Source organism: Ursus maritimus, unplaced genomic scaffold (assembly GCF_017311325.1).
Source record: "Ursus maritimus isolate PB19 unplaced genomic scaffold, ASM1731132v1 scaffold_14, whole genome shotgun sequence".
NCBI classification, from domain to species: domain Eukaryota; kingdom Metazoa; phylum Chordata; class Mammalia; order Carnivora; family Ursidae; genus Ursus; species Ursus maritimus.
In genome coordinates this window covers 8,063,522-8,073,136 of record NW_024423786.1, presented here as the reverse complement: position 1 = coordinate 8,073,136, position 9,615 = coordinate 8,063,522, and the positions used below count along the sequence as shown (strand labels likewise).

General features: G+C 48.6%; 1 protein-coding gene across 2 annotated transcripts in view; it reads left to right on the top strand.

Annotated features, from left to right (window-relative positions):
• The first annotated feature begins 1,146 nt into the window (after positions 1–1,146).
• TATDN2 (TatD DNase domain containing 2) overlaps positions 1,147–9,615 on the top strand; it is a 27,659-nt gene continuing 19,190 nt past the window's right edge. Inside the window, exons 1-4 of one of the 2 annotated variants that reach the window (XM_040628465.1) lie at positions 1,147–1,245; positions 1,763–1,827; positions 1,942–2,352; positions 9,317–9,615. The exon at positions 9,317–9,615 is cut by the window's right edge and continues 196 nt beyond it. In XM_040628465.1, the coding sequence (XP_040484399.1) occupies positions 1,948–2,352; positions 9,317–9,615 (704 nt within the window). In that variant the 5' untranslated portion in view covers positions 1,147–1,245; positions 1,763–1,827; positions 1,942–1,947. Of the gene's footprint in view, positions 1,246–1,454; positions 1,828–1,941; positions 2,353–9,316 lie in introns of those variants that run through there. The other variant, XR_005834524.1, reaches the window with a different exon arrangement.

Sequence of the window (9,615 nt, the reverse complement as noted above, 5' to 3'; positions counted from 1 at the left end):
TTGGATTACTTTAGTCTTTTTGCCTGGTATTCCTTTCTAAGGATATTCCATAATTTATAGGACTAGCTTCCAATGCTGGATTTTGAGGTGGTTTTTCATTCTGGTAACTACAAAAGGTGCTGCCTTCCAAAGAGGTTGTATCAATTTACACTGAATCAGGTATGGGAATGCATTTCCCCACATCCTCAGCTACAAAGAATATTGTCATGCTTCTTGATCATTGACAATTTAATAGGTGAAAATTTATAATTTTACTTGTATTTTTAAGTGACAGAGGTAGAGCCATTTTTTTTTTTTTTCACCTATTAAAGAGCCCTTCGTAATTCGTGTCTGTTCCTTGGTTCATTTCTGTTTCCATTTTATTTTTTTAAGCTTTTATTTTAATTCTAGTTAACATGCTTCCATTTTAATACTTAAGTATCTCATTAAGAAAGTTTCATCAGGTGCATGGGTAGCTCAGTAGGTTAAGAACCTGCCTTTGGCTCAGGCCATGATCCTGGAGCCCCACATCAAGCTCCCCGCTCAGAGGGGAGTCTGCTTCTTGCTGCTTCCCCCTGCTTCTGCGTACTCTCTGTCAAATAAAATCTTAAAAGTTTTTACATAGTAAGGACATCAGCCCTTTGTCATGTGTTGCGAATATTTTACTAAGTTTGTGCCTTGTAACTCTGATATTTTTCGCCCAGCAAAAATTTTACATTTTACATTTTTGTGTAGCTCTTTTTTCCTGTGGCTCCTAACTTCCGACTCTGCCACTTTCTGGGTGTGTCACTTGGTCTCTCTGAGCCACAGTTTCCTGCTCTGCAAACGGGGTCATGGTGTCGGTGCGGGTTCGAGGAGAGGGTCGGGACCGGAACCCGTCTGATTAAGCCGCCAAGCGCTGAGCAGCGGGGAGCTGCACTGTGGGATGGCGGTCCGCGGACGCCCCCAAACCCACCGAAGGCTGGCGGGGGGAACCGCGGCCCTGCCTAGCTTCGCGCTCTTCGGGCCCACGTGAGTGGCTCCGCCCCGCCTTGCTTCCGACCAATGCCTCCAAGCCTCCTGGCCAACAGGAGAGCTCCGTCTTGCTCGGAGTCCCGCCCCCTGCCGATTCGAGCAATGGGCGCCCTCCGTTCTGGGGAAGGCCCTCCCCCGCCGCACGCCGGGCCGCGGGCCGCAGGGCTCGTTCCGGGAGGCGGGCGCAGCGGAGGCCGGTGTGTCCCGAGCTCGGGCGGAGGCCGAGCCGGGGCTGCAGGACTGGGGCAGGAGGCGAGCAGGCGGCCGGGGCGGGACTTTTGGGCCGTGGGGGCGGCGGGGACGACGTCTGGGCTGCGGCGGCAGGGACGGAAGGGGCGGCCGGGCGAGCCGGAGGGTGTCCCGTGGCGGCCGAGCGCGGCACCGCCGGCTCCTGAGGGGCGCCTCGGCCCCTCGGGCCGCGGGCTGGTCGGCGGGGCCGCAGGAGCAGGGCGGGTTGCGCGCTGGGTCCGGCCCTGCCCTGCGGCCCGCCCTCGGCATTCCGGGCCTCTGGGCCAAGCGCCCGCCAAAGGCTGCGGGTCCGGTCGCCATGTGTGGACTCTAAAGCGCCTTGTAGTCTTTTGAAGCGCTTTGACACCCCCGAAGGGCTCTGTATTGCAAACTAAATCGAAGCGCTTTGTAATCCCGGAAGCGCTTTGACATCTCCCTAGTAGCGCTGTGCAAACTGAAGCGCTTGGTGATCGCGGAAGCACGTTGTGGGTTTGGAAACCAAACCGACGCCCTTAGTAAATCTCGGATCGTTTTGACTAAGGCGAAGCGCATTGGCATCTCCGAAACCTTGAGAACTGTGATGGGCAGTGGAAAGAAGGGGGAAAGGTCAGTGAGGCCCTTGACTCTGACCTTCTGGCTTGTCCTCCCCGAGGAGACCCAGGGTGGCGGGAGTCTGAAGAGGGCTGGTGTTGGAATCCAGGCCCCCTCTTTATCTTGCAGGTGCCCATGGCGTCGGAGCGGCGCAAGGTCAAGTACCACTGGAGCAGCACTTCGGAAGGGTGTCCCCGCAAGCGCAGCTGCCTCCGGGAGCCCAGTGATGTGGCCCCCTCCAGCCGGCCAGCTCCTAGCTCTGCGTCGCGTTCAGGAGGGACCAGCAGCCCCAAGCGCCTGAAAGTCCAGAAGGAGGACGATGTGGCCTGCACGCCGAGGTTGCCCTGGGGCTCATCCTGCGGCAGAAATTCCTCCTCCTCCTCACATTCCTCTGGCCCAGGTGTGGGCGGGGCTGCCGCCAAAGGCTGCCTGATTCGGAGCACACGGGGATTCCTTTCGTCAGGGGGATCCCCTCTTCGCCCTGTCAACCCCTCTCCAGAAGAAATGGCTTCTCTAGAGGAGGAAGCCTGCAGCCTTAAGGTAGGTGGCTGCGACGCCTGGAATTGGTGAAGCCCCTTCCACGTGGCTTGAGCTGTTGGTGGAAGGAGCCTGAAAGGGGTCATGTCCTTCAAGATCTTTGGGGTCTTCCCAGAGGTCTGCTTATCGCAAACCAGGGAGACCAAGGGGTTGGTCAGCGGGGTGGCCTACAGTGCCATAGAGAGGTAGTTTTCAAACTTGGCAGCACTCTAAAACTACTTGGAAGGCTTTTAAATACTTGTACGGGCTTCTCATTCCGATTTAACTGGGCTGGGGTGTGGTCTGAGTTTCCAGACTTGGGAACGCTCCTCCAGTAATTGTACTGTGCAGCCAGGTTGGACGATCCCTGCAGTAGAAGGTGCATCGCGTGCTCAGGAGACACAGACCTGTTTATTTCAGTTGTAGATTTAAGGAATTGTGCCCTTGTACTTTGAACCTCTCTGAGTCACAGAACTGAAAATAAGAATTTGGTTCTTGGTGTAGCTTTTCACCAAAGTTATGGTTTCTAGCACCTTGGGGTTTTGCTTGGTGGGTAGGGTAGAGGTTGTTTTGGAGCTTAAACATTTAGTTCCCCATGGGGAACAGGCAGGAAGGTTTCTCAGAGGAGGTATATTTCCTCCACTGTTTTGTTTTATATGAACTTAAAGAAGGATGAAATTTTCCTGGTGATGAAAGATTGAACGTTGAGTCTCTGAGAAATAGAAACAAATGCAATTCATCTCATAGTCGGCTGTTTCCCTGGTGAGAGAGTGAGTACTAGCTAACGTCGCCAGCTGAAGTGGGAGCTTCATCTGCTCTTTCAGTCAGGTTTTGAACAAATATTTTTTGAGGGCCTAGATCATCCCAGGAAAGTTCTAGTTGCTTGGGGTTCTCCAGTAACAAAACAGATCACTGTTTGCATTCTGGGTTTGGAGGTGAGTTCTGTATGTGGAAGAGTGGAGGAAAAGTCTTAGTTGGCTGAGATGGGCTGCCTTCAGATAAAGTGATCTTACAAAAGCAATGAAAAAAGGCCCCAAGGAAAGTGGGTTTGTCTCTAAACTTCTGCTGAGTGGTTAAATTATGTGGAGCTGAGAAACTAGGCTGTCATTGGCCGTTTATCCTGGGGAACTCTTGGGTGAATCGCTCTAGGTGCTTTCACTGTGGACCTCATAGAACTCCTGTATGGCACATGGTTGTTGTTGTTGTTGTTGTTGTTTTAAGATTTTATTTATTTGAAAGATAGCATGATCGGGGTGAGGGGCAGAGTGAGAAGCAGACTCCCTGTCGAGCAGGGGACCCAACATGGGCCTCAACCCCCGGACCCTGGGACCTGAGCTGAGTGCAGACGCTTAACCGACTGAGCCACTCAGGTGCCCTGGATTTTTTTTTTTTAATAGTGACTTCAAAAGCTTTGTCTTTAGCATAAAAATACATATTGAATATGACTTAAAGGTAAATCAAGTAAATATGGGGCTTTGCCCATACAATATAAACTTGTCATTAATCCTTGATAACAGTTTTTCACTTCTTTTGGGCACAGTATGAAATAATCTCGATTGATTACGTTTGACTTCAGTGATGATTAGAGATAGAATGAAGCCTTTCGAGAAGGGCAGGAATCTGCCTGTCTTTCAGGTGTGCTGCATCCCTGGCTCAGGCTGTCCTGCAGACAGGAACCAAGTTTTGAAGGTATAGCCTTTAATCCAGGTGGGTCTAATTCTATCATGGGCCCACTTTTATCTTATTTAGGCCTAAGGGGTCTTGTTTTGCCAAAATCAATTTAATGGTTAAGCATGGAGCAGTGAGTAGTCTGCTCCTGTCTCAGAAGTTGCGGGGTTAGTGCGTTGCTTTTAGTCAGTAAGCTCTTGAGGGTTACTGGGTGCCAAGCGCTCTGTTGGATTGTGGGGCCCTGAGATGGCTTCTGAGGAGCACACATCCTGGTGGGAGGGCTTGAGAAGTCACAAGACTGTCTCATGATATGTGTGGAGCATAATAGCCCAGAATGGAGACTGGAGAGCTAGTTAGGGGGCCGATTGCAACGGGGCTTTAGTAACCAAGGGAATTTGGGTTTTATTCTAAGCCATTAGAGAGTTCTATAGAGTTTTATACACAGGGAAGGCAGATGTGCATTTTTGAAAGATCACTCATGTTGAGTGAGGCTAGATTATGGGGATGTTGATAATATTAATCCTAATTGTCCCTCTCTAGCACTGCTAAGGGCTCTGCCTGTAGTTAGTTTGAAAACAAGGTACAGTACTTGACTCATCTCGATGAATTACAAAATGCCTTTCTTATCTTCCTCTCAGTCTGTACCTCTTGCCCTTGTACTCTGCAGTCATGTCCAACTCGTTTTTCTGGTAAGTCCTAAGTCCTGTCAGCAAGCACAGCCCAGTGGCACTCACAAAAACGACATATTCTTCCCTTCCATTCTTCTGTGGTCTCCTTATTCCTACTTTTTACCCACCTATCCACCTGTTCTGCATTTGCTCTTTAAATTTTGAGGGGTAAACACTTGGCTTTGTGAGTCCCCCATTATCAGTCTCCTCCCCAGCTGCAGCACAGAGGTCTCGGCCAGGTCGCAGAATATTCAGAGGGGAATGTTCTGGCTTTGGTAACAATGCCACAGACTGGGTAGCTTATAAATAATAGAAATTTATTTCTTACAGTTTGGAGGCTGGAAGTCTGAGATCAGGGGGCCAGCATGGTCAAGTGAGGGCCCTTTTCTGGTTTGCAGGTTTTTCCTTCTGTCCTCACATGGCAGAGGTGGGCAGGGGAGGTCTCTTGGGGACTCTTAGGAGCACTAATCACATTCATGAGGGCTTCACGTTCATGACCTAATCACTTCCCAAAGGACCTAATACCGTCACCTTGGGGTTAGATTTCAACTTACGGATTTTGGGGGAACCCATTCAGACCACAGCTAGACCGGGCAATTTGGATTCACTAGAGATTGCTGCTGGCCAGCTTCTTTTTGTTTGTTCCTTATTTCCTCTAGGACAGTTGTTTGAGAGGTTTTCTCAGATTCTAATGGTAGCTGATCTTCCTTTCTTGTAGAGAAAGAGAAAAAGATTAAATTTGTTGTGAGCACCTTCACCTACCTTATATTATTAGTCTTTAGTATGACCTTTCCACATTTCTATATTCACTGTAGGGAAGAAAGACTGGAAGGGAGAATTGGAGCATTTATGATGTGACAGACTTTCATCAAATAGGATTCTCAATGTTTGACCCATAAGCTCTCACGTAATCCTGAGAGTCTTGTGAAATAGGCAGGATTATCTTTATGTGTCAGTTAACAAATATTTACATATCGGTTAACAAATATTTGAGCACCTAGCATGTGTAGGTGCTGGGAAAGGAGACGCAGAGATGTTAAGTAACTTGACCAAGGCCATCCAGCTTTATGTGGCAAAGCTGTGCTATCCCAGATCAATGGGACTTCAAAACCTGCATTCTTACCACTGTGGCCCTCTGAGCCCCTGCTCTGTCGAGGCCCAGTGTTAACATGAGGGACGAAGAGGGCAAGATCCTCCCCTTGAGGAGCTCTCTGCAGGGTGGCACGGCCCAGACATAAGAAGCCATTGTGTATCTTGGCTCTCGAATGACAGAGCTTTCCTGTGTGATCCTGGTTCCTGCATCTTCACCCAGCAGATGTCTGGTGCTTGGGTGGAAGTCTGTGCTAGGGGTTGGAGGTGCGAAGAGGAAGGCAGTGGTTGAGGCACTGAAAAGTCCTTTATCACCGAGCGTTGCGTGGAGTGTTATTAACAGGGGCATTTGAAAGTATCAAGGGTCAGAGGAATGAGTGACTAATGTTGAGAAAGTCCTCACAGAAGAGGTGCCATTAGAGTTGTCCTGACAGACAAGGAGGAGGAGGGGACATTTCAGGCAGCATAACAACGTGTGTCCAAAATGTGTCAGGAAATGCTGCTGGTCTGAAGTGCTTGGGATACGACTGGTTCCTGAAGGTCCTCACTTCCCTTTTCTCCAGCGCCCTTCTTCATTCCTGGGCACCTGGGTGTATGGACAAAGGTGGGAGAGGATGCTGGAAAAGATGCATGGCTTCTGATGTCAGGGTCAGGAGTTGGGGATGTTCCTGTGGGCAAATGCAGAAGCACTGAAGGGTTTTAAGCAGAGGTGTGATGTTGGCAGATTTTAGAACTCCTCTGGCACACTGTGGAGAAAGGCTGGGAGGGAGTAGGCAGGGAGCTGGGTAGGATCCGCTGAAATCGTGCAGGCTGGCAGTGATGAGGGCTGGAACAGCATCTCCACTGAATCTTTCCCTCCTGCCTTCAGAGATGCATAATTCACCACGCAGTACTGCCAGGAAAATGAAATCTCTCCTGTATGAAGCCAGGTGGTTTGTCTCTTCTTTTGAACATAAGGCCTAATCTTTACCTTTATAGCCTCCTCTCCACTTCTGAAAATCTTGGGTGATCTGGCTTCATTTCAGGTCCTCATGGTCTTTGACATCACAGCCTTTGCTTCTGTTGCTCAATTTTCGTACCTCCGCTATTCTCCCTTGGTTTCCAGGATATTAGGGGGAGCTTGAGTTTGCCTCCTGGTTCTGGCATTTACATGCCATGTTACGAGAGGGATGAGAGCCATGGCAGCTCTGAGAATTATAAGGCCGCATGAAAACAAGGTATGGGGGCGCTTGGGTGGCTCAGTGGATTAAGTGTCTGCTTCAGCTCAGGTCATGATCCCAGGATCCTGGGATTAAGCCCTGCGTCTGGGTCCCTGCTCAGCGGGGAGCCTGCTTCTGTCTCCCTCCCTCTCTCTCTCTGTCAAAAACATAAAATCTTAAAAAAAAAAAAAAAAAAAAGTATTCTAATTCTAACCCTTTTTTCTCCCACAGGTACAGTCCTGGTCTTCACTACCAGGGTTGGCAAACCAGTGGTCCATAGGCTGAATGTGGCCCCACTAAGTCCTCAAAATAGTCAATATTTTGGAGATTTCACATTAAAAATACATGCCTCCAGTCCACACCTCTACCTTGAACTGGAGACTTGAGTGACCCTCTTCTGCTTCCCCACTTTCTACTCCCTTTTCCTGTGTTCTTTTTCTCTCTGGTACTTTTCACTCTCTAACATACATATGTTGCCTTTCTTCTGGTTTTCCTTGCCCTCACCACCTAGAATAGAAGGTCCAGTAGCACGTATCTGTGTGTGTTTCAGAACAGTGCCTGCTGGCGTATAGTAAGTGCTCAACAAAAAATTGCTGGCTGGCTGGGAAAATGAATTCGATTTGAGATTTCTTGTTTTATTTGAAAAACGGAATCCATGACTCTGGGTCTGTACTTGTGAGTGACAGCAGTTTGTGTGAAGTGAGGAGCTGTGACCCTTCAGAAGGTGCAGGGGCTCCTCTGTTTGTTGTGGACCTTGTCTTCCCATGTTGGTCTATACCGGGCCTGGGGCGGGGGTGGGAGGGCAAGGAGAGGGGTAGCTGGTCCCATAGACAGAGGTGGAGAGGTCAAAGAAGGGATTTGGGAACTTAAAGGATGAATAGGAGTTTATCAAGTGTAAAATGAGACTGAGGCAAGGGTGTCACAAGCAAAGGAATTAGGTTTGCCAGTGATGGTACAGTGGGGACGCCTGAGAACGGCGGGCAGTTGACAGTAGTGAGAGAAGTGAGCCCGGAGAAGCAGGCTGGGAAGTTGTGGCTGTGTCCCGTAGGGCATGTCCAGGCAGCCTTTAAGTTTGTTCTTAATATTTATTAGATTTTCTTCACATGGAAAGGTATAAAAAAAGGCTTATCATCTCCTTTCACAGATAATCCCTATAGACATTTTTATAGACATTTTTTAAAAATGTCCACCATGTTAGAAAATTGAGAGAGGTTCAAAATGAAGGTAGAAGCCACCTTTCCTGTCCATCTCATCAAAGTTAGTAGCTGCCAACAATTTGAGTACTTTAGTAAAAACTATGCCATACTACTGTCTAGATTTACATATTTCAAAAGACTTTTTTAAAAAGAAAGATAATACGTACTTCTTGGGAAAAAATTCAAATACTATGAGAAGTCTATAAAATAAGAGGGTAAGCCTTTTTGTGTAACCACTCCCTTATTGATGGACATCTCTTGGAGTAGACTACTTTTCCTCATAGAGAAAAAAGATAAGCTTAGTGTGGAATTCTTTCTCTGTATATTTTAGAGGGATTTAATACGAATGAATTAGAAGTGCAAGTTGTGGAGCTTGTAGAAGGCCTTGGGATAATGGTCAGTCTGGGTCATAGCTGGGAAGGTTTGGACTTCACTGCTTTCGAGATGATTCTAGGGATTTGTGGAGCGTTCTTACCCCATGGTGGGATTGGATCAGATCTGAGTTTTACCGTAAATTAACATTGAAAACAAACAGTCTCGCTTTTGGAATGAGTAAGTGCTGAGGGGAAGGCAAGAAGGGGCTGAGACTTCACCTGTGTTTCTGAGGAGATTAAGAGTCAGCGGGTAGTTATAGTCTCTGGACTGACTCTGTAGCATTCTCTGGGAGACCAGATACTTTCCAGCGCCGAGGTTTTGATTCAGGGCAAAGAGTTGGCAGAGAACTTGATTAAGGCCTGCACTCTGCCCTCAGGACTTGGGAGATTGGAGTCTATCCTCCCTGGGCCCTTGGGTCTCCTTGACTCTTAGATGTGGGATTGGGTTAGCTGGTTTCTAGAGACGGTGCTGAAATTTTGAGCTGCTCTTTTGCCTGTGTGTGTTCTCAAGTGTGTGGTAGTTCTTGGCCTCAAGGAGCTTGCAGTCTAGTGTTATTAGACTGTTCTCCTCTCCACTCATTCCTGCCTGCTGCAGTATGAGGGTATTACCTGATGAGCATGAGAAAGTGACTAATAAGAAATGGCAGCAATTAGGCCATTTTACAGTGGCACTTCTCAGTGGGGTGGAATGGAAACCTCCGGAGACAATCTTTGTCTTAGCCACTGTCACCTTCCGTAATCGTCCTTCAGATAACGCTTTCACGAACTGTGATTTTTCTCCCCCCCCTTTCCAGGTTGATTCAAAAGATAGTTCTCGTAACTCTACGAACTCTGAATTTGCAGCTGAAGCGGAGGGTCAGAATGACACAAATGAGGAACCAAACAAGGTGCAGAAAAGGAAGAGGGATAGATTGCGAGACCAGGGCTCTACAGTGATCTACCTGAAGGCTATCCAGGGCATCCTGGGAAAGTCGATGCCAAAAAGGAAGGGAGAGGCTGCCACGAGGGCAACACCGACCAAAGGAGAGCGCCCCAGCCGTGGAGAAGGGCCAGCCAGGAGTGTCACTGTGTCTCCTCCTCAGAAAGGGAAAGA